Source organism: Schistocerca piceifrons, chromosome 11 (assembly GCF_021461385.2).
Source record: "Schistocerca piceifrons isolate TAMUIC-IGC-003096 chromosome 11, iqSchPice1.1, whole genome shotgun sequence".
NCBI classification, from domain to species: domain Eukaryota; kingdom Metazoa; phylum Arthropoda; class Insecta; order Orthoptera; family Acrididae; genus Schistocerca; species Schistocerca piceifrons.
In genome coordinates, this window is record NC_060148.1 from 19,447,384 (window position 1) to 19,471,358 (window position 23,975).

At 46.9% G+C, this 23,975-nt stretch overlaps 1 protein-coding gene across 3 annotated transcripts in view; it reads left to right on the forward strand.

Moving 5' to 3' along the window:
- The window catches only part of LOC124720498 (neprilysin-2-like), a 341,289-nt gene that overhangs the window by 171,477 nt on the left and 145,837 nt on the right, over positions 1 to 23,975 (forward strand). For all 3 annotated transcript variants that reach the window (XM_047245857.1, XM_047245859.1, XM_047245858.1), the window contains exon 2: positions 14,857 to 14,990. In XM_047245857.1, the coding sequence (XP_047101813.1) occupies positions 14,857 to 14,990 (134 nt within the window). The remainder of the gene's footprint in view (positions 1 to 14,856; positions 14,991 to 23,975) is intronic.

Consider the following 23,975-nt stretch of genomic DNA (forward strand, 5'->3'; position numbering starts at 1 on the left):
AACATGAAATAAAATCGTCATAACGTCTAAACGGTTTGCGTTAGGACGTTCAAACTGCACGGTTGGCCGCAGTGCATGATGGGAATTAGTGTGCGCATGCATGGTTTCGTTTAGCGTTAAAGGGCACTTTCATTTGGATGAATTCGTCGATAAGCACAATTGGAGAATTTGGGGGACTGAGTATCCGCATTTCTCGATTGAGAAGTCTCTTCACTCTCAACGGGTGACTGTGTTGTGTAAAGTGTCCAGTCACGGAATAATCGGTGCGATATTCCTCGATGGCACGGTGACTACCGAACAGTGCGTGAAGGTTTTGGAAGATGATTCCATCCCCGTTATCCAAAGTGACCGTGATTTCGACAAGATGTGTGGTTCGTGCAAGACGGAGCTCGACCCCGTCGAAGCAGGGGAGTGTTTGATGACCTGGAGGAGCACTTTGGGGACCGCATTCTGGCTCTGGGGTAGCCACAGGTTACTGGCATGGGCCTCGATTGGCCGCCATATTCTTCGGATCTGAACACACGCGACTCCTTTTTGTGGGGCTGCGTAAAGACAAGGTGTGCAGCTATAACTCCAAAACCATTGCTGAGATGAAAATAGCCATTCAGGAGGTCATCAAGAGCATCGATGTTCCGAGACTTCAGCGGGTTAGGGAGAATTTCACTATTCGTCTGTGCCACGTCATCGCCAATGATTGCAGGCGTATCGAACATGTGATAACCGAAATCCGAATATCTGTAGTGACGTTTACATGTTGACTAAAGTGTGTGCAAACCGTAGTTTTGTAACTAATTTGCGTTTTTCTCCATATAATTCAATTATTGTCGCCCTGTGCCCGTTTTCTTTGAACAGCACAAAATGTGTTCGCATGAATGTGTAAGCTTTAACGATCCTAACAAGGGAACCTCCCCATCGTACCCCCCTCAGATTTAGTTATAAGTTGGGACAGTGGACAGGCCTTGAAAAACTGAACACAGATCAATCGAGAAAACAGGAAGAAGTTGTGTGGAACTACAGAAAAAATAAGTAAAATATACAAACTGAGTAGTCCATGTGCAAGATAAGCAACATCGAGCAGAGTGTCAGCTCAGGAGCGCCGTGGTCCCGTGGTTAGCGTGAACAACTGCGAAATAGGAGGTCCTTGGTTCAAGTCTTCCGTTGGGTAAAAATTTTACTTTATTTATTTTCGCAAAGTTATGACCTGTCAGTTCGTTCATTGACGTCTCTGTTCACAGTAATAAGTTTAGTGTCTGTGTTTTGCGACCGCACCGCAAAACCGTGCGATTAGTAGACGAAAGGACGTGCCTTTCGAATGGGAACCGAAAACATTTGATCGCAAGGTCATAGGTCAACCGATTCGTCCACAGGAAAACACGTCTGATATATTCTATACGACACTGGTGACGGCATGTGCGTCACATAACAGGAACATGTTGTCGACCCACCTAACTTGTACACTTGGCGAATGGGTAAAAAGATTCTTCTACCTTGCGCGATTTAGGTTTTCTTGTGGATGTGATAATAACACCTAAAAAAGGGATGAAAACATAAGAGTTTGTCACATAAACTGCAACAGTTTCACAGTCACACAGTTTTCCCTGTGCTCTGTCAAAACATATGTTTTTAACGTTTTCCAATTTTTTCCATGTGTAGACCGTCAAATCCTGCATATGTCCAAGCAAATCTGAACTGGAATTTTCGAGAGTGAAGTTGATTGTGTGAGTGCCTGAACTTTGATAATTGACACACGTCAATTGCTAGAAAATAAAAAAGTTAAAATTTGTACTCGATGGAAGACTTGAACCGAGGTCCTCTAATACCGCAGTTGCTTACGCTAACCACGAGACTACGGCACTACTCAGATTATAATCTCCTTGATGTGGCTTATATTACACATCGACTACTCAATTTGTATATTTTGCTTATTTTTTTCATAGTTCGACAAAACTTCTTCCTGTTTTCTCGATTGATCTGTGTACAGTTTTTCAAGGCCTATCCACTGTGCCAACTTATAACTAAATCTGAGGGGGGTGCGATGGGGAGGTTCCCTTGTAAGTATGATGACGTTGTTAGTTGCCGAATAGAGCAACATCTCAGTGATGTAGATCAAGAAATAGACGTAAAAGACGACAGTTTTGCAGTAGCCAGCGATCACAATTGTGGTGGCGTACAAGAGTGTCATTAAGAGCAAGAGCTCCAGGACACGGGCCGGCGTCGGGCGCGTTCCCGCTCCTCCAAGAAAACTCTTCCACTGCTGACAACAAATTTGCTCTGGCCGATGGCAGAGGAAAATGTAGATCCCAGTTGCGAACGTCCGTTTTGCAGACTTTCTTTTTATACTACCGAATGCAATTTTTACGTGCAAATTTAAACCCTGGAACTTAGTTTTATGTGAAAAGTTACCTGCTACAGGGATATTATAATTTTAAGACTGTAAAATCCAATTTTCTAACGGTTTGTTTATGTCTACGATTTAAAAAAACCGCACAGAAGTACACGATTGTGTGGGATAAAAAGTAGAATACTGCAGACTTTATTTAGTGCAATGTAATCGACGAGGAGTATTTAAACAACACTGAAACAATTATAGAAATAAATGTCACATAATTTAAATAAAATTTTTCAAATGGTTTATCCGCCAAGCCGGCCGGTGTGGCCGAGCGGTTCTGGGCGCTTCAGTCTGGAACCGCGCGACCGATACGGTCGCAGGTTCGAATCCTGCCTCGGGCAACACGCAAGAGGCACCAAGATCTGCATAACGCGTTCCCGTCCACAGGAGCGAGTGACAGAGTGAGATGGGGGCTCAGGCAGTAAGGATCTTACTCTGTTACTCGCTCCTGTGGACGGGAACGTGTTATGCAGATCTTGGTGCCTCACGCGTCCATCTACACTCCTGGAAATTGAAATAAGAACACCGTGAATTCATTGTCCCAGGAAGGGGAAACTTTATTGACACATTCCTGGGGTCAGATACATCACATGATCACACTGACAGAACCACAGGCACATAGACACAGGCAACAGAGCATGCACAATGTCGGCACTAGTACAGTGTATATCCACCTTTCGCAGCAATGCAGGCTGCTATTCTCCCATGGAGACGATCGTAGAGATGCTGGATGTAGTCCTGTGGAACGGCTTGCCATGCCGTTTCCACCTGGCGCCTCAGTTGGACCAGCGTTCGTGCTGGACGTGCAGACCGCGTGAGACGACGCTTCATCCAGTCTCAAACATGCTCAATGTGGGACAGATCCGGAGATCTTGCTGGCCAGGGTAGTTGACTTACACCGTCTAGAGCACGTTGGGTGGCACGTGATACATGCGGACGTGCATTGTCCTGTTGGAACAGCAAGTTCCCTTGCCGGTCTAGGAATGATAGAACGATGGGTTCGATGACGGTTTGGATGTACCGTGAAATATTCAGTGTCCCCTCGACGATCACCAGTGGTGTACGGCCAGTGTAGGAGATCGCTCCCCACACCATGATGCCGGGTGTTGGCCCTGTGTGCCTCGGTCGTATGCAGTCCTGATTGTGGCGCTCACCTGCACGGCGCCAAACACGCATACGACCATCATTGGCACCAAGGCAGAAGCGACTCTCATCGCTGAAGACGACACGTTTCCATTCGTCCCTCCATTCACGCCTGTCGCGACACCACTGGAGGCGGGCTGCACGATGTTGGGGCGTGAGCGGAAGACGGCCTAACGGTGTGCGGGACCGTAGCCCAGCTTCATGGAGACGGTTGCGAATGGTCCTCGCCGATACCCCGGGAGCAACAGTGTCCCTAATTTGCTGGGAAGTGGCGGTGCGCTCCCCTACGGCACTGCGTAGGATCCTACGGTCTTGGCGTGCATCCGTGCGTCGCTGCGGTCCGGCCCAGGTCGACGGGCACGTGCACCTTCCGCCGACCACTGGCGACAACATCGATGTACTGTGGAGACCTCACGCCCCACGTGTTGAGTAATTCGGCGGTACGTCCACCCGGCCTCCCGCATGCCCACTATACGCCCTCGCTCAAAGTCCGTCAACTGCACATACGGTTCACGTCCACGCTGTCGCGGCATGCTACCAGTGTTAAAGACTGCGATGGAGCTCCGTATGCCACGGCAAACTGGCTGACACTGACGGCGGCGGTGCACAAATGCTGCGCAGCTAGCGCCATTCGACGGCCAACACCGCGGTTCCTGGTGTGTCCGCTGTGCCGTGCGTGTGATCATTGCTTGTACAGCCCTCTCGCAGTGTCCGGAGCAAGTATGGTGGGTCTGACAAACCGGTGTGAACGTGTTCTTTTTTCCATTTCCAGGAGTGTAGAAAAGATAACCTCAAAATGCCCAAATAAGGCGAAACGCGCCGTTGAAAAATAAAAAACTAAAATTGCAACCAAGAGTGTTTTTAACTAATAATATTATCGTATAGCACCATAAAACACTAGATATCGTGATTTCCAGACGTTATTCAAATGCTCCATTTGTGTAATTTATGTATTTCGGTGAAATAAAATAAAATAAAATACTTTGACTTTTCGACTTACACTGCACCCACTTGAACACAATGTCCTCATTTGGGGACAAGTAATATCCTTCCTTGGGGAGCTCCTCGGAGTATTTTATACATCTGAAAAATCATAATTTAATTCGAAGGACTGGATAGTAAATCCGTGATTTTTTTTTTCAGGGAAGAAAGGATTAATGCATGTGATGATCACTTTTGAATGGATTCATTCCTTGGTCCCACTGTGGCGAATGTTGAGTTTTCATTTGACTGCCCTCTATACAGTGAAGCTAAACCTTTCCCTATTCCTCTCATCACGAGGTGGAACTCGTGGTTTGAAAGTGTCGAGTACCTTGGAGAATATCTCTGTGATATAGTAGAATTTGTTGAAACTGTTGAAGATGAGAGTGTAGCTGTCAATTATTTTAAAGCTTTGACTTCTGCTGAAGCAAAAAAAAAAAAAAATTCATTGTCTAGCTATTTTTCTTGTTGAGCACTGCTCAAAATGTTGCAATTTGCTGCGATATTAGAGGGCTCGAAGATACCGTTAATTCATCTTCTGCAGTCTAAGCTTGGTGGCCTTGCAAAGAGCTTCAAGTTACTAGAGGATGCATTTTTTTTTTCGAGACAACCTCAGAAAAACTTCTTAAACTGCCAGAGAATATGCAAGTACAGTTAACATCACTCTTCCAGTATGTAGGAAGAGCAAGTCCTACAAACCTGAGCCACTTGATGGAGAGTGATACAGGAAAAATTGTTATTTCTTTTATAGGTAAATTGTTTGATCCGAGAAACATAATAAAAGGCAATTTAGACACGGCTGAAATCTCTCCGCTTATAAAGAAAATTCCCATTCTACAAGAATTTCCAACTTCAGAATTTCTTTTACCACACACATTGTTTAGTGTTTTAGTAGCTAGTTCTTGTAGAGAAGGTAAAGATGTTGATGCGATTGGTATTCTTCTTTCCCTGAAAGCAGAATATGGACTTCTTGTGGAAGCTGCAGTGAAGGCTTTGTGGATCCCAGTCAGTAATGTTGATAGTGAGAGATCACTTTCTAGATATTGCAATATACTGTCTGACAGGACAACAGCTCTGACTCCCAGCAATATGGAAGTCATGGTATCCTTGTCTTTCTCAGACTGACTTGTATGTTGTGTACGTAGAGTAGGACAGGATAAATGTCTTCCAAACTTTCATGATTTGGTATTTGTGTTTTCATGTTGTTGTTGTTCTTGTGGTCTTCAGTCCAGACACTGGTTTGATGCAGCTCTCCATGCTACTCTATCCTGTGCAAGCTTCTTCATCTCCCAGTACCTACTGCAGCCTACATCCTTCTGAATCTGCTTAGTGTATTCACCTCTTGGTCTCCCTCTACGATTTTTACCCTCCACGCTGCCCTCCAATACTAAATTGGTGATCCCTTGATGCCTCAGAACATGTCCTACCAACCGATCCCTTCTTCTAGTCAAGGTGTGCCACAAATTCCTCTTCTCCCCAATTCTGTTCAATACCTCCTGATTTGTTATGTGATCTACCCATCTAATCTTCAGAATTCTTCTGTAACACCACATTTCGAAAGCTTCTATTCTCTTCTTGTCCAAACTATTTATCGTCCACGTCTAATCATACAGTAAAGCTGCATGCCCTCAGGAAGAATTACGGCTATAGCTTCCCCTTGCTTTCAGCCGTTCGCAGTAGCGGCACAGCAAGGTCGTTTTGGTTAGTGCTACAAGGCCAGATCAGTCAATCATCCAGACTGTTGCCCCTGCAACTACTGAAAAGGCTGCTGCCCCTCTTCAGGAACCACACGTTTGTCTGGCCTCTCAACAGATACCCCTCCGTTGTGGTTGCACCTACGGTACGGCTGTCTGTATCGCTGAGGCAGGCAAGCCTCCCCACCAACGGCAAGGTCTATGGTTCATGGGAGAAATTTATAATGTTTATGCTATTTCAATTTATGTAAAACAAAAGATTTTTCACTGTAAATGTGCCATAAATGTATTTCCTTTACCATTCACTGCGGAAAGGTGGAAATAAAATTAGCGAAATTATTGACGAAATGGAAAAAAAAACCTCGCGAAACATATACCGAAACAACTTTTTAAAAATGACGAAATCGGGCAAAAATTTTCACCACAAACAGGTGCCTCTAGTGATGAGCTATCTGTCACATCCACTTGTCAATAAAGTGATCTCTTCCTTGAGGATGGACACTTTTTTGCGGCAGTGTGTTTTTACCACACGAACTTCACACCGAGTAAATTCACACATCTGCCCCTACAGGCAGGCGCAGGGGAAGTCGCGGCGCGGGAGGGTGTGCTGCGTGGTGGTCCCTATCTGTTCCGTCGGGACGTTGACGCTCCTGGCCAGCTGGAGGCCCATCAACACCGCTGGCACAGAACTCGCCCCATCCTTCAGCACGGGAGGCGCCATTCGGCTGTCGCCCAGCAATGAAACTGAAGTGAATGAACCTGCAAACTACTCGGAGGAGATAAGTGACGCGGTCTCAGAAATGGTGCAGATCGTGGCTGCCGAGATGGAGAACTACCCGTACCCAAATGGGCTGTACGGCATGGCGGCGAGTTCGCTCACGGATCTCGTGCCGGAACTGGGAGGCCGGCCTGTCAGGAACTTATTCGTAACCACCTGGAGAAGAGGTTCGACCTTCTTGGGGGAAGTTCTGAACAGTCACCCGGGAACCTACCTCCATTACGAACCGCTCCTCGATTACGGAGTCGTTCGCGTCAGAGGAGAGCCCTCGGCGGGTGGAGCTGTAAGAACACTGGAGGCCTTGCTCGACTGTAACTACACGAGCCTAGACCACTACCTCGAATACGGGAAACGTAAAGTCGTGTTACACTACTGGACAATAAATTTGCTACATCAAGAAGAAATGCAGATGATAAACGGGTATTCATTGGACAAATATATAATACTAAAACTGCCATGTCATTACATTTTCACGCAATTTCGGTGCATAGATCCTGAGGAATCAGTACCCAGAACAACCACCTCTGGCCGTAATAACGGCCTTGATACGCCTGGGCATTGAGTCAAACAGAGCTCGGATGGCGTGTACAGGTACAGCTGCCCATGTAGCTTCAACACGATACCACAGTTCATCGAGAGTAGTGACTGGCGTATTGTGACGAGCCAGTTGCTCGGCCACCATCGACCAGACCTTTTCAGTTGTTGAGAGATCTGGAGAATGTGCAGGCCAGGGCACCAGTCGAATATTTTCTGTATCCAGAAAGACCCGTACACGACGTGCAACATGCGGTCGTTCATTATCCTGCTGAAATGTAGGGTTCCGCAGGGATTGAATGAAGAATGGAGCCATGGGTCGTAACACATCTGAAATGTAACGTCCACTTAAAGTGCCGTCAGTGCGAACAAGAGGTGATCGAGACGTGTAACCAATGGGACCTCAAATCATCGCGCCGGGTGATACGCCAGTATGGCGATGAGGAATACTCGTTTACAATGTACATTCACCGTGATGTCGGCAAACGCGGATGCTGCCATCGTGACGCTGTAAACAGAACCTGGATTCTTCCGAAAAAATGACGTTTTGCTATTCGTGCACACAGGTTCGTCATCTAGTACACCATCGCAGGCGCTCCTGTCTGTGATGCAGGGTCAAGGGTAACCGCAGCCGTGGTCTCCGAGCTGATAGTCCGTGCTGCTGCAAACGTCGTCGAACTGTTCGTGCAGGTGGTTGTTGTCTTGCAAACGTCCCCATCTGTTGACTCAGGCATCGAGACGTGGCTGCACGATCCGTTACAGCCGTGCGGATAAGATGCCTGTCATCTCGACTGCTAGTGATACGAGGCCGTTGGGATCCAGCACGGTGTTCCGTATTACCTTCCTGAACCCACCGATTCCATATTATGCTAACAGTCATTGGATCTCGACCGACGGGAGCAGCAATGTCGCGATGCGATAAACCGCAATCGTTATAGGCTACAATCCGACCTTTATCAAAGTCGGAAACGTGATGGTACGCATTTCTCCTCCTTACACGAGGCATCACAACGACGTTTCACCAGGCAACGCCGGTCAACTGCTGTCTGTGTATGAGAAATCGGTTGGAAGCTTTCCTCATGTCTGCACGTTGTAGGTGTCGCCACCGGCGCCAACCTTGTGCGAATGCTCTGGAAAGCTAATCATTTGCACATCACAGCATCTTCTCCCTCTCGGTTAAATGTCGCGTTTGGAGCACGTCATCTTCGTGGTGTAGCAATTTTAATGGCTAGTAGTGTATTCGGCTGCAACCCTCGACTGTGGGAGCGATGTCTGCAGCAGCCGCCACTGTGCCGGATGCCGGAGGTCCTAAGCCAGTTCTGTCGACTCTTTCCGTTTCAGAGCATGAAGACCGTACGACTCAAGTTGAGCCTCGCCGAGCGCCTCCTTTCGGACGAGAGCCTGAATGTACGAGTTTTGCTGCTGGTGCGCGACCCTCGCGGCACTTCTCTCAAGGGGAGGCCGCCAATTGTGAAATTCAGATTCGATTCATACTGCGCATAATAAAAGCTCATGGCCAGAGGTGTAATGTGGCGAAGCACCAAGATGCACTTCCCAGCCGTTGTCGAGAAAATCGACAGTTAAAAGAAACCGTTGCGGTCAAATACTCTCTACGATTAATAGTTTTCTACAGCGCCGTGGCGCAGCGGTAAGCGCTCGGGTTTGTAATTGGAAGGTCGGTCGCCGGATCGAATCTCGCGACATGCAACATTTTTTTTTTTTATTATTAGTTTTTTGTAATTCAAATATTAACGAATTTCTTATCCATGTTGGTGAAGGCGGATCGCTCTCCAATTGTACCGCCTCCATTTTTCCGTTTTTTTCAACAGGGTATACCAAAGCTCTCCCGTCCGCACTGATTTTCGACGATGTTATAAGCTGCGCTAGGGACCGCATCTACGTTCTTTCGAAGTTAGCAGGCAACTACGCTGTTATGGGGCGGCTCGTTTCGGCCCATTCAACATCTGTCCTTCAAGTGTAACGAGCGAGTAACGGAGCTTATATTTCACACCTGCCACAGCAAATTTGTGTTCGTGGGGTTTCTATTCTAATTCGAACGTTTGACTTACGCTATACGTATTCGTTTCGGAATATCGTTTCTACGTCTTCCGTTAACTATACGTGGTTAACATTATGAAGACAATTAATAACATTTGTGAAATACAACTTTGTTTGCGGAAAACATAATGATTTTCGAAGTCGCCAGTTTTTCCACGACAAACGACCTTCAACAACTTATTATATGCATAATTGTTGCAACTGATTGCCGGGAATTATATATATATATATATATATATATATATATATGTGTGTGTGTGTGTGTGTGTGTGTGTGTGTGTGTGTGTATAGACACATTTGAATAACAAAAAACAAATACTAAAAAAAAATTGCTTCACGCGAGATTCGATCCGGCGACCTTCAGATTACGAACCCGAGCGCTTACCGCTGCGCCACGACGCTGTAGAAAATCATTAATCGTAGAGAGTATTTCGCCGCAACGGTTTCTTTTAAGTGTCGATTTTCTCGACAACGGCTGAGAAGTGCATGTTGGTGCTTTGCCACATTACAGCTCTGGCCATGCGCTTTTATCATGCTCAGTATGAATCGAATCTGAATTTCACAATTGGCGGCCTCCCCTCGTCAGTCTCGTAAACACCTCTCGTGGTGTCGGCCGAGTCGCGACTGCGGTGATGCCAGGATCGTGTGCAGTGACCTCGTCGCCGATTATGCATCGGCAAAAGAGTTTGCTGCAAAATACCCCGACCGTTTCAGGGTCGTGCGGTACGAAGGTCTTTCGGTGTCGCCTCACAGACGCCTGAAAGAACTGTTCCAGTTTTTTGGTCTGGACTTTCACCCGAATGTACAAAAGGTCATCGATACACATACAGATGTAGATGTCAGAGGAGCTTACAGCACTTACCGTAATTCCAAATCGGCTGCGTTCCTCTGGCGACAAGATGTCTCGTATCAGGAAGTGATTACCATACAACGACAGTGCAGGCAAGCCTTGGACGCCTGGGGGTACGTGGAGGCATTCAATTCCACACATCAGCGTGACTTCCATCCACTCAGTGACTACAAGCTTTCATAGAGATGTTTTGAAATGATGAACTGTTATATTTGTGAGCAGTCCAATAGATTTGTATTTGGACAACTTTGTTCTCTATAATCAGACTAGCTGACCCGGCGAACTCTGTTCCGCTTTAAAGGCAATAAATAATCAGATTTTGGTTGTTAAGTTCATTTTTTTATTAGGAAATACAAATAAAAGAATTAAGTATTTTAATGCTTCTTTATGTTTTTTGGCGCATAGCTTCCACTCTTCAATTAAGTACCTTGTTATAAACTAAGATGGTATCTGTTCTTTCGGACATGTCCGAAAGAACAGATACCATTTTAGTATATATATAGTTAAGTCTCACCGGCCACCTGACCATCTTCTTCTTCCGTGCGAATGCACAAACAGTGCCCGAACTCTTACGGGAATCGGTAACGCGCCGCGAGTAATGAGTATAATGGGCGGGCGCACTACGAATGTAGTGCGGGACAATACGTTGAGAATGTGGGTTTCGCGGGAGGCGTGCCAGAGATAAATCCCTGCAGTCGCGCTATCCTTTGTGCCCTCGGTGGCTGAGATGGATAGAGCGTCTGCCATGTAAGCTGCAGATCCCGGGTCCGAGTCCCGGTCGGGGCACACATTTTCATCTGTCCACGTTGACGTATGTCAACGCCTGTAAGCAGCTAAGGGTGTTCATTTCATTGTAATTTCATAAGTACCTTGTGATACACGACATTTTTTGTTTTATTGTCAGGCGCAAGAACAAACAACGCAGATGGTCTTCCGACCCGTGAACATGCCACATATAATTGACCATGTGATAAACATGGACATTCGAGATTTAAACCACAAACTTCCAAGGATTGGCCTTGTGATTTGTTAATCGTCATGGCGAATGCAAGACGGATCGGAAATTGAAGTCTTTTAAACTCAAACGGCATATTGGTTGGGATCATCGGGATCGTCGGAATGAGAACTTCCTCACCTTCGAATTTTCTTTTCAGTATCTTCGCGTATATAACATTGTTCATCAATTTACCACGAAACGCTTACCGTTGCGCTGACTACCAAAAGAATTTATTTCTAAAGGAATTTATGCACTTTGTAAGCGCTGGGGCTCTTGCATTGAGCGTGGGGCAGATTATGTTGGAAAGTGGTACAGCTTTGTACCACTTCTGCACAATAAATAATATTTTAAAAAATATTTAAGGTTTTCATTTGACTCACCCTCGTATTACGTGATGAAATGACGACTTGAAACCTGACTCCAAAGTATAACAGTAAGTTCGACAGAGATACCATGTCATAATTATAAAACGACCACCAGAAATGTGCCATTTCACATGATGTTTTCAACCGGCGCCCATTTTTGCAGAGTCTAGGGAATAGCACCGTAACCTGTAGGACGGCGTGGTTCCAAGCAATATAACATCTCTGACACTCCCTATCTTCTTTTACCCAGTTAACGCAAGGCTGGCATAGCACATGCAGACTCGAGCTTAATGTCTGGCCTCCACTCAACTTTTAAAACAGGCTGACTGATCAACCCAGATATTCAGGAAGCTTTACAGAAAGAGGAGTGCTCCAAGAGGTATCTATGGGTGGTGGATAAATAATGCCATATCTCAAACATAACAGAACAGAGTGAGATTCTTTTTTATGTATTTATAACTCGATGCCAAACGCCACATCAGATGAAACAGAACTGACAGTACCATCTCGTGGTCTACATGAAGACTATCTAGCCAATGTCGCCGTCAGTCTGCCAGTTGGTCATTTAGCGTCAAATTTCACTGAAAGCCCACATTCCGTCAGCAAAGGGTTGCAATACACTGAAGAGCCAAAGAAACTGGTATACCTATGTAATATCCTGTAGGACCCCCACACGCATGCAGAAGTGCCACAGCAAACAGTTGAAATGGCTCTGAGCACTATGGGACTTAACTTCTGAGGTCATCAGTCCCCTATAACTTAGAACTACTTAAACCCAACTAACCTAAGGACATCACACACATCCATGCCCGAGGTAGGATTTGAACCTGCGACCGTAGGGGTTGCACGGTTCCAGACTGAAGCGCCTAGAACTGCTCGGCCACAACAGCCAATGCCACAACACTACGTGGCTTAGACTTGACTAATGTCTGAAGTAGTGCTGGAGGGAACTGACACCACGAATCCTGCAGGGGCTGTCCATAAATCCATAAGCGTACAAGGGGGTGGAAATCTCTTCTGAACAGCACGTTGCAAGGCATCCCAGATATGGTCAACAATGTTCATGTCTGAGGAGTTCGGTGGCCAGCGGAAGTGTTTAAACTCAGAAGAGTGTTCCTGGAGCCACTCTGTAGCAATTCTGGACATGTGGGATGTCGCGCTGGAATTGCCCAAGTCTGTCGAAATGCACAATGGACACGAGTGGATGTAGGTGATCAGACTGGATGCTTGCATGCGTGTCACCTGTCAGAGTCATAAGTAGACGTATCAGGGGTCCCATATCACTTCGACTGCACACGCCCCACACCATACAGAGTCTCCACCAGCTTGAACAGTTCCAGTTCCCTGCTGACATGACGTTGTTTCCATTCCTGTAGATGTACATCTGCTCAATACAATTTGAACCGAGACTCGTCTGGCCAAGCAACTTGTTTACAGTCATCAACAGTCCACTGTCGGCGTTGGCGGGCCCAGGCAAGGCATAAAGCTTTGTGCCGTGCAATCATTGAGGGTATACTATTGACGGTAGATGAGTGGGGCTTCGGCTCCGAAAGCACATATCGATCATGTTGCGTTGAATGGTTCACACTCTTGACTCTTGTTGATGGTGCAGCATTGAAGTCTATAGCACTATAACAGTTTGCGAAAGGGTTGCACTTCTGTCACATTGGACGATTCTCTTCAGTCATCATTGGTCCCGTTCTTGCAGGATCTTTTCCCGGCCGCAGCGATGTCGGAGATGTGATATTTTACTGGATTCCTGATATTCACGATACACATGTGAAATGGTTGTATGGGAAACTCCGAACGTCGTCGCTACCTCGGGGATGCTGTGTCCCATCATTTGTGTGCCGACTATAACACCACAATGAAACTCATTTAAATCTATCTAACAACTGTGCCAGACACTTGTTGTCTTACATAGGCGTTGCCGACTGCAGCGCCGTATTCTGCCTGTTAACATATCTCAGTATTTGAATACGCATGCCTATACCAGTTTATTTAGCGCCTCACAAGGGAACCTCCCCATCGCACCCCACTCAGATGTAGTTATAAGTTGGCACAGTGGATAGGCCTTGAAAAACTGAACACACATCAATCGAGAAAGCAGGAAGAAGTTGTGTGGAACTATGAAAAAAATTAGTTAAATGTACAAACTGAGTAGTCCATGCGAAGATAGGCAACATAAGGAGACCGGAAGTCAAGGAGCGCCGTGGTCCTGTGGTTAGCGAGAGCAACTACGGAACGAGAGGTCCTAGGTTCAAGTCTTCCCTTGAGTGAAAAATTTAATTTTTTATTTTAATTTTATGTGACAAACTCTTATGTTTTCATCACTTTTTTGGGAGTGATTGTCACATCCACAAGAAAACCTAAATCGGGCAAGGTAGAAGAATCTTTCTACCCATTCGCCAAGTTGGGTGGGTCGACAACATATTCCTGTCATGTGACGCACATGCCGTCACCAGTGTCGTATAGAATATATCAGACGTGTTTTCCTTTGGAGGAATCGGTTGACCTATGACCTTGCGATCAAATGTTTTCGGTTCCCATTGGAGAGGCACGTCCTTTCGTCTACTAATCGCACGGTGTTGCGGTGCGGTCGCAAAACACAGACACTAGACTTATTACAGTGAACAGAGACGTCAATGAACGAACGGACAGATGATAACTTTGCGAAAATAAAGAAAGTAAATTTTCACTCGAGGGAAGACTTTAACCAAGAACCTTTCGTTCCGCAGCTGCTCACCCTAACCACGGGACCACGGCGCTCCTGAGCATATATTGGCCTTGATGTTGCTCATCTTGCACATGGACTACTCAGTTTGTATATTTTGTTTATTTTTTTCGTAGTTCCACACAACTTCTTCCTGTTTTCTCGATTGATGTGTGTTCAGTTTTTGAAGGCCTATCCACTGTGCCAACTTTTAACTAAATCTGAGGGGGGTGCGATGGGGAGGTTCCCTTGTCAGTGTAATACGGTCGCATCGAGCAGCCAGGTGGCAGCAGCATAAACTCGCCATGTCGTGTCGCGGTGCTGACCGGATCCCTCTGCTCTGCCGTGTTGCAGGAACCCCACGTGGTGGCGCCGCCGCACCGCCATGGAGCGCGGGCTGACGCTGGTGGCGACGGTGGCGCTCCTGGCGGCCGTCGCACTCGCCATCTCACTGGGAGTCCTCGTCGCCAGGCGGCAGCAGCAGTCCGGTATGGCCGCCAAAACAAAAACACATCTAACGTAAACAAAGCTCTCGCTGCGCTTCAGCCGCCACTGCTGCCGCACCTAGCTCTGGAGTCTGACAGTGGACGCTCTGTCCCAGACAGCCTCCGCTTACTGCTCTATATTTCACGCACTCATTGCCTACTCCTGTATTCCTCTGTATGAACTGGGCCTTTACACAATCTGTGGGACGGGCGCCCCTGGTAGCTGAGTGGTCAGCACGATGGAATGTCAATGCTAACGGCCCGGGTTCGATTCCCGGCTGGGTCGGAGATTTTCTCCGCTCAGGGACTAGGTGTTGTGTTGTCCGTAACATCGTCCTTTCGTCCCCATCGACACGCATGTCCCCGAAGTGGCGTCAACTCGAAAGACTTGCACGAGGCGAACGGTGTACCCGACGGGAGGCCCTAGCCACACGCATTTCCTATGGGACGGGCAAAGTAGACTGCAATTACAAATGCTGAAGGATACCCCCTGATGTCCATAATTCACAATATGTTGCCAGTCTACGTTTTTGTGCACTAGATTATGCCCCATAAAAGTCAGTGCAATTCAAGAAACTTCCAGGCACATGAAAACTGTGTGCCAGACCGAGACTCGAACTCGGGACCTTTGCCTTTCGCGGGCGAGTGCTCTACCAACTGAGGTACCCAAGCAAGACTCGATGCCCTGTCCTCACAGCTTTACTCCTGCCAGTACCTCCTCTCCTACCTTACAAACTTTACAGAAGCTCTCTTGCGAACCTTGCAGAACTAGCATTCCTGAAAGAAAGGATATTGCAGAGACATGGCTTAGCCACAGCCTGGGGGATGTTTCCAGAATGAGATTTTCACTCTGCAGCGGAGTGTGCGCTGATATGAAACTTCCTGACAGATTAAAACTGTGTGCAGACCGAGACTCGAACTCCAGACCAATTTTAATCTGGCAGGAGTGCTAGTCCTGCAAGTTTCGCAGGGGAGCTTCTGTAAAGTTTGGAAGGTAGGAGACGAGGTACTGGCAGAAGTAAAGCTGTGAGGACGGGTCGTGAGTCGTGCTTGGGTAGCTCAGTTGGTAGAGCACTTGCTCGCGAAAGGCAAAGGTCCCGAGTTCGAGTGTCGGTCGGGCACACAGTTTTAATCTGCCAGGAAGTTTCATATCAGTGCACACTCCGCTGCAGAGTGAAAATCTCATTCTGGAATGCAATTCATGTTGGGCTATGTGGGTGGCCAAAGCAGTCACTCATATACTCTTGAATGTTCTTCAAACCAGTCATGAACACGTAAAACATTCTCGGTTTTATTGCCACGTCAATTCCGGATAAAATCTCAAGCTTTTGATGACGGCCTCCGTCGTCATTGTCAGGAGGAACTGACTGTCTTCATTGCTGGTGTGGTGGCCTGATATAGCCTGTGCACAGCTTCTGATTGGTTGGCTTGCCATTTGTCGGCTGTTGCAGACGGTGTCAATGTCTGCGACGGTGGCGTCGCCACTTCTGTGGCAATGTAAATTTTGTCACATGCCTCCACATACTGGGATTCCATAATTGAGGACGCTGTTGAAACAAGAATGAGCGAGAAGAACTTTAACGGATACTATCTGAGCGGTGTTTGGAAACGAGCGGTCGACGCAGAGAAGCAGCAGAGACATGCCTTGTGGGGTTTACATTCCTACGGAAGTGGTGGCGCCACCGTCGCAGACATTGACACCGTCTGCAACAGCCGACAAATGGCAAGCCGACCAATCAGAAGCCGTCCACAGGCTATATCAGGCCACCTCAGCAGCAATGAAGACAGTCAGTTGCTCCTGATGATGAAGATGATGAGACACGCTTCCGTTCCACTGCAGCTAGTCTAACAGTGGGCAGTGTTTTGTACCTCATTCCACGTCCCCAGGAGTACCTCTCACAGGGGCTGCTGCTGCGGTGAGTTCTCTAGCAGCCGGGCAGCCGCCTTTCAAACAGAGGCTGCAAAACCTCCACCTCGACATCTAATCTACATGATTAGTCAGTAATTCACATTGAAGTGGTTGGTAGAGGGTACGTGGAACTACTTTCATGCTATTAATCGACCGTTCCACTCTCGAACAGCACGGGGGAAAAACGAACACTTAAATCTCTCCGTGCCAGTCCCCCTCTCTCCTATTTTATCACTATGATCGTTTCTCCCTACGTAGGTGTTTGTCAGTAAAATATTTCGCCCTTCGAAGCAGAAAGCTATTGATTACAATTGTCTTCAAACATCTGTCGGCAAGGAGAAAGGCATTCAGTGACTGCCACCCCAACTCGCATATTAACTCTCGGAACTTTCTGCCATTTCGCCAAAACGCAAAACGACCTGCCTTCTTTATACTTTTCTGATGTACTCCGTCAATCGTACCTGGTAAGTATATTGAGCAAGCAGTAAAGGAAACAAAAGAAAAATTCGGAGTAGGTATTAAAATTCATGGAGAAGAAATAAAAACTTTGAGGATCGCCGATGACATTGTAATTCTGTCAGAGACAGCAAAGTACTTGGAAGAGCAGCTGAACGGAATGGATAGTGTGTTGAAAGGAGGGTGTAAGATGAACATCAAAAAAAGCAAAACGAGGATAATGGAATGTAGTCGAATTAAGTCGAGTGATGCTGAGGGAATTAGATTATGAAATGAGACACTTAAAGTAGTAAATGAGTTTTCCTATTTGGGGAGCAAAATAACTGATGATGGTCGAAGTAGAGAGGACATAAAATGTAGACTGGCAATGGCAAGGAAAGCGTTTCTGAAGAAGATAAATTTGTTAACATCGAGTATAGATTTAAGTGTAAGGAAGTGGTTTCTGAAAGTGTTTGTATGGATTGTAGCCATGTATGGAAGTGAAACATGGACGATAACTAGTTTGGACAAGAAGAGAATAGAAGCTTTAGGAATGTGGTGCTGCAGAGGAATGCTGAAGATTAGATGGGTAGATCACATAACTAATAAGGAGGTATTGAATAGGATTGGGGCGAAGAGGAGCTTGTGGCACAACTTGTCAAGAAGAAGGGATCGGTTGGTAGGACATGTTCTGAGGCATCAAGGGATCACCAATTTAGTACTGGAGGGCAGCGTGGAGGGCAAAAATCGTAGAGGGAGACCACGAGATGATTACACCAAGCAGATTCAGAAGGATGTAGGCTGCAGTAGGTACTGGGAGGTGAAGAAGCTTGCACAGGATAGAGTAGCATGGAGAGCTACATCAAACCAGTCTCAGGATTGAAGAACACAACAACAACAACATTTCGAGTATTTAACTAAACCGCTTTATCAGATTGTACACTGAACTGTAATTCCGGTGCGTACGCTCTTTGAGGACACAGGTAGGACAGAGAGAGAGCGGGCTCGAGTGAGAAATCGGCCAGCGGAGACAGCCACACCGCTCACGGTTCGAACTGAAGCGACGGCCGTGGAAACCGCAGAGCTGTTGCGACAGGGGCGCACCGCTGCGGCCGCTGCCGCAACTAATTACGACGAGACAGTCTAGAATTGAGGCTGTGGCGGAACGTGTATTGCCGGGCAACAATACAAACCGCGGTTCGTTTTGCTGACTGCGAGGGACGCAAGGCAGAAGAAGGAGAAAAAAAAAGGGAAAACAGTAATCTGTTCATTTCAAAATGCGCTGCTGTTGCCGACGTATTTGCCGCCAAAGTTGTGGTCTGAGGTTTCTCCGCTTTTTCAGCACAGGTAGTAGGCGGTGGTGGGTGGGGGGGGAGGGGGGGGGGGCGTGTTGGCTGTGGCTACTATTTCTGGATTGCTTAGCCAACGGGTTTCTCTGGCAGCTTCGTAGCATTAGACCGCCTGTAATCAAGAAAGAGTGACATATGATAATGTACACTATGCGATCAAAAGTATCCGGACACCCCTAAAAACATACGTTTTTCACATTAGGTGCATTGTGCTGCCACCTACTGCCAGCTACTGCATATCAGGGACCTCAGTAGTCATTAGACATCGGGAGAGAGCAGAATGGGGCGCTCCGCGGAACTCACGGACTTCGAACGTGGTCAAGTGATTGGGTGTCACTTCTGTCATACGTCTGTACGCGAGATTTACACACTCCTAAACGTCCCTAGGTCCACTGTTTCCGATGTGATAACGAAGCGGAAACATGAAGGGGCATGTACAGCACAAAAGCGTACAGGCCGACCTGACAGAGACCGCCGACAGTTGAAGAGGGTCGTAATGTGTAATAGGCAGACATCTATCCTGACCGTCACACAGGAATTCCAAAGTGAATCAGGATCCACTGCAAGTATCATGACAATTAGGTGGGAAGTGAGAAAACTTGGATTTCACGGTCGAGCGGCTGCTCGTAAGCCACACATCACGCCGGTAAATGCCAAACTACGCCTTGCTCGGTGAAAGGAGCGTAAACATTGGACGGTTTAACAGTGGAAAAACGTTGTGTGTAGAAGCGAATCACGGTACACAATGTGGCGATCCGATGGCAGGGTGTGGGTATGGCGAATGCCCGGTGAACGTCATCTGCCAGCGTGTGTAGTGCCAACAGTAAAATTCGGAGGCGGTGGTGTTATGGTGTGGTCCTGTTTTCCATGGAGGGGGCTTGCACCCTATGTTGTTTTGCGTTGCACTATCACAGCACAGGCCTACATTGATGTTTTAAGCGCATTCTTGGGTTCCACTGTTGAAGAGCAATTCGGGGATGGCGATTGCATCTTTGAACACAATCGAGTACGTGTCCATACTGCACAGCCTGAGGCGGAGTGGTTACACGACAGTAACATCCCTCTAATGGACTGGCCTGCACAGAGTCCTGACCTGAATCCTGCAGAACACCTTTGGGATGTTTTGGAACGCCGACTTCGTGCCAGGCCTCACCGACCAGTATTGATAGCTCTCCTCAGTGCAGCACTCCGTGAAGAATGGGCTGCCATTCCCCAAGAAACCAGCACGTGATTTAACGTATGTCCGCGAGAGTGGAAGCTGTCATCATGACTAAGGGTGGGCCAACACCACAATGAATTCCAGTATTACCGGTGGAGGGCCCCACGAACTTGTAAGTCATTTTCAGCCAGGTGTCCGGATAGTTTTGATGACATAGTGTAGTTCCAGATCGGGTGAGATTTGACAGTGAAATGTTTTTACCTGTGCAGGGGATGTGAAACGAGTTGGAATCCTATTTCCAATAATTTGCGACCACAACTGCTGAGGTGTGTGCTGGTACATTGTCGTGATGGAAAAGGACTTTTTTGCGGTCGAATCGTCGGCGTTTTTCATGCAGCTCGGTTTTCAAACGGTCCAATAACGATGAATAATATTCACCTGTAATAGTTTTACCCTTTTCCAGATAGTGGATGAGGATTATCCCTTCTGAATCCCAAAAGACAGTCGCCATAACCTTTCCTGGCGAAGGAATGGTCTTCGCCTTTTTTGGTGCAGATTCTCCCTTGGTAACCCATTGTTTGGATTCCTGTTTGGTCTCAGAAGATAGTAATGTATCCATGTTTCATCCACAGTGACGAAACGACGCTGAAAGTCCTGCGGATTCTTCCTGAACAGCTGCAAACCATCCTTGCAACACTTCACACGATCCGTTTTTGGTCAAGCGTGAGCAATCGCGGAACCCATCCTGCGTGTAGCTTTCTCATGTCCAAATGTTTATGCCAAATATTACGTACCCGTTCATTCGAGATGCCCACAGCACTAGCAATCTCACGCACCTTAACCCTTCTGTCATCGATCACCATATCATGGATTTTATTATTGTTTTCTGGAGTCGTAACCTCCACAGGGCGTCCAGAACGTTCAGCATCACTTGTGCCCATATGGCCACTCCGAAAATTTTGAAACCACTCATAAACTGTTGTAATCGAAGGTGCAGTCACCGTAATGATTATCACGCTTCCCTTCAGTCTCCTGAGGCGTTTTGCCTTTCATAAAGTAATGTTTAGTCACCACACGAAATCCTTTTTCGTCCATTTTTTGACAATCTCTCGACTACCTTGATTCACACGAATGCCAAACGCAAAGAACTAGACCAATATGGCTGAAACTTGGTGTGCGTTCTTTCCAAAGATGCTACCAACTAAACGTGACCTCGATACGCGCCGGTGGTGCCATCTCTCGCACTTTGCACGGACTTTTCAAACGCCCCTCGTAAATGCCACGGGTGACATGTGCGCAGACCTCAGCAAACGGCGTCGGACCATCGATGCAGACATGTCCGCACACGTCGTAGAGGTCCCGTGTAGTCGAGTTAACGGATGAAAATTGGGGGGAAAAGTTGGTGTAGTCGCAAATTTGTGTGCAGCCCTGCTAGGGGAGACTGTGATGAATTAACACACTAAATATCCTGAGCGGTGGATGTGGACGTGGGGGTAGGGAGAGGGGGAGCGGCGTTTAGTGGTCACTTTTTAAAGTTTTTAGTGGACACCTCGCAAACCGCAGCTCCCAGTGAAAATGTTCGCCTCTTGAAAGTTAAATTACATTAAATAAACAACGGCAGATAAGAAACTTCCTGGTAGATTAAAACTGTGTGCCGGACCGAGACTCGAACTCGGGACCTTTGGCTTTCGCGGGAAAATGCTCTACCGACTGAGCTACCCAAGCACGACTCACGCCCCCTCATATCAGCGCACACTCCGCTGCAGAGTGAAAATCTCATTCTGGAAACATCCCCTAGGCTGTGGCTAAGCCATGTCTCCGCAATATCCTTTCTTTCAGGAGTGCTAGTTCTGCAAGGTTCGCAGGAGAGCTTCTGTAAAGTTTGGAACGGAGGAGACAAGGTACTGGCAGAAGTAAAGCTGTGAGGAGGGGGCGTGAGTCGTGCTTGGGTAGCTCAGTTGGTAGAGCACTCGCCCAGGAAAGTCAAAGGTCCCGAATTCGAGTCTCGGTGCGGCACACAGTTTTAATCTGCCAGGAAGTTTCGTATCAGCGCACACTCCGCAGTAGAGTGAAAATTTCATTCTAGAAACGGCAGAAAAGTTTGTTTTTAAATTTGGAAATTTGCGGTAATGTCTTATGGGACCAAACTGCTGAGATCATCGGTCCCTAAACTTACGCACTGCTTAATCTAACCGAAACTAACTTAACAATACACACACCCATCCCCGAGGGAAGACTTTAAACTCCGACGGGGGCAGCCGCGCGGACCGTGACAAGGCGCCCCGGACCGCGCGGCTGCCCCGCGCGGATTTTTTTTTGTCTTTAATGTGACAAGCGAGCGGTACTTGTGGAGGGGGACTTTCCTTTCGTGGAATAACGCTAGAGCTGTCGCGTAGGCTGACTATTTCTCTTTAGCAATGTGGAACAGTCTGCAGAAATGTACGTAGATTCTCTCCAAACGTGGTGCTTGCATCAGTATTATTAGTGACTCACATCTGCACTAGTGTTGACGCCTGTTGTGGAAAATAAACAGCCCCTAGCATATGTGCTCACTGTGTCGCCAATCATTTTATATACTTTTATGTAATTAAAACACTATTTTTAGTAATTTCCAATTACATTTATCACCAATGACATTTATCACCTCCGTGTACTACGGGTAAATACGTATGCGACGCTATGTGCTCAATATGTTCACCACTAATATTGTAATCGGTTACTGTGGGGTTCTTTGTCTTTGTTATAGCCATTTCTGTTCATATATAACGATAGCTGCCGTTCAGTAGAACTAGCGTAAATTTCCATTCTTATTGCATTTCCTTACGATCGTCCAATGACGATACTTTACTTTACATCATCATCATCATAGACGAAAAAGCTTGAAATGCTGCTCCTAATGATATCTGATAAGTCGTTTATGTATATTGAGAACGTTTCCACATAACGCATTGGATTGTGTCAGTCAAAAATTCTTCGAGATATTTGTATATATGTGTGTGAAGATACTGCGTATGATTGTGCTCAGTTATCAGTTGACAGACGGGCCAGTGTCGAAAGTTAGCCAATAAAGCGAACCGTGCGTTAAACGAGTGTTATTTCCTCGCCTGCGCATTTTCGACGCTCTAAATTCCTTTTCCTCCAGTAATATGAAAATGGTACAGCTTAGAATATGACCCAGGCTGATGTATTTCAAATCAAATGGCTCTGAGCACTATGGGACTCAACTGCTAAGGTCATAAGTCCCCTAGAACTTAGAACTACTTAAACCTAACTAACCTAAGGACAACACACACATCCATGCCCGAGGCAGGATTCGAACCTGCGACCGTAGCGGTCGCGCGGTTCCAGACTGTAGCGCCAGAACCGCTCGGCCACCAACGGCCGGCGCTGATGTATTTATGGAGATTTATATAGTGTGTGTTAACAATGCAATTTAAATAATTCAGGTAGTGGAAAATAATGAGGTAATGCCCCAGATTATAGAGGTTTGTGGTTGAAAACCCTTCGTGGCCATCCAAATCAGATTTTCCGTCATTTCACTAAAGGTCTTAAGTCACGTCCTTTGTAGTCCTTACTGCAACAGACGTACGTGATTAATATTCCCTATCTGTACTTAGCCAGGCCCTGTGCTCTATCTTTGTTGATCAGATCGTCGACAGAACGTTAAAGCCTAATCCTCTTTGTTTCGTCTTTAAACAGCTGAAGCCATTTGCTTTTCTGGTGCTTAAGATAATGGCTCTGAGCACTATGGGACTTAACACCTATGGTCATCAGTCCCCTAGAACTTAGAACTACTTAAACCTAACTAACCTAAGGACATCACACACACCCATGCCCGAGGCAGGATTCGAACCTGCGACCGTGGCGGTCGCGCGGTTCCGGACTGAAGCGCCTAGAACCGCACGGCCACACAGGCCGGCCTTAAGATAATAATTAAATGATTAGGTAGTTGTGTCTCTCCGTGTATCACATTCTGAAGCAGTACCTCAGATCGTCCCAAAGACTCACGAAAGTGAAAGATTCGGGCTTCTTTGTGTGTGTGTGTGTGTGTGTGTGTGTGTGTGTGTGTTTGTGTTGTGTGTGGTGAGCCAGAGGAGGAGAAAGCCCTTGGCACTCGAGCGGAGTGGAGCGCAGGC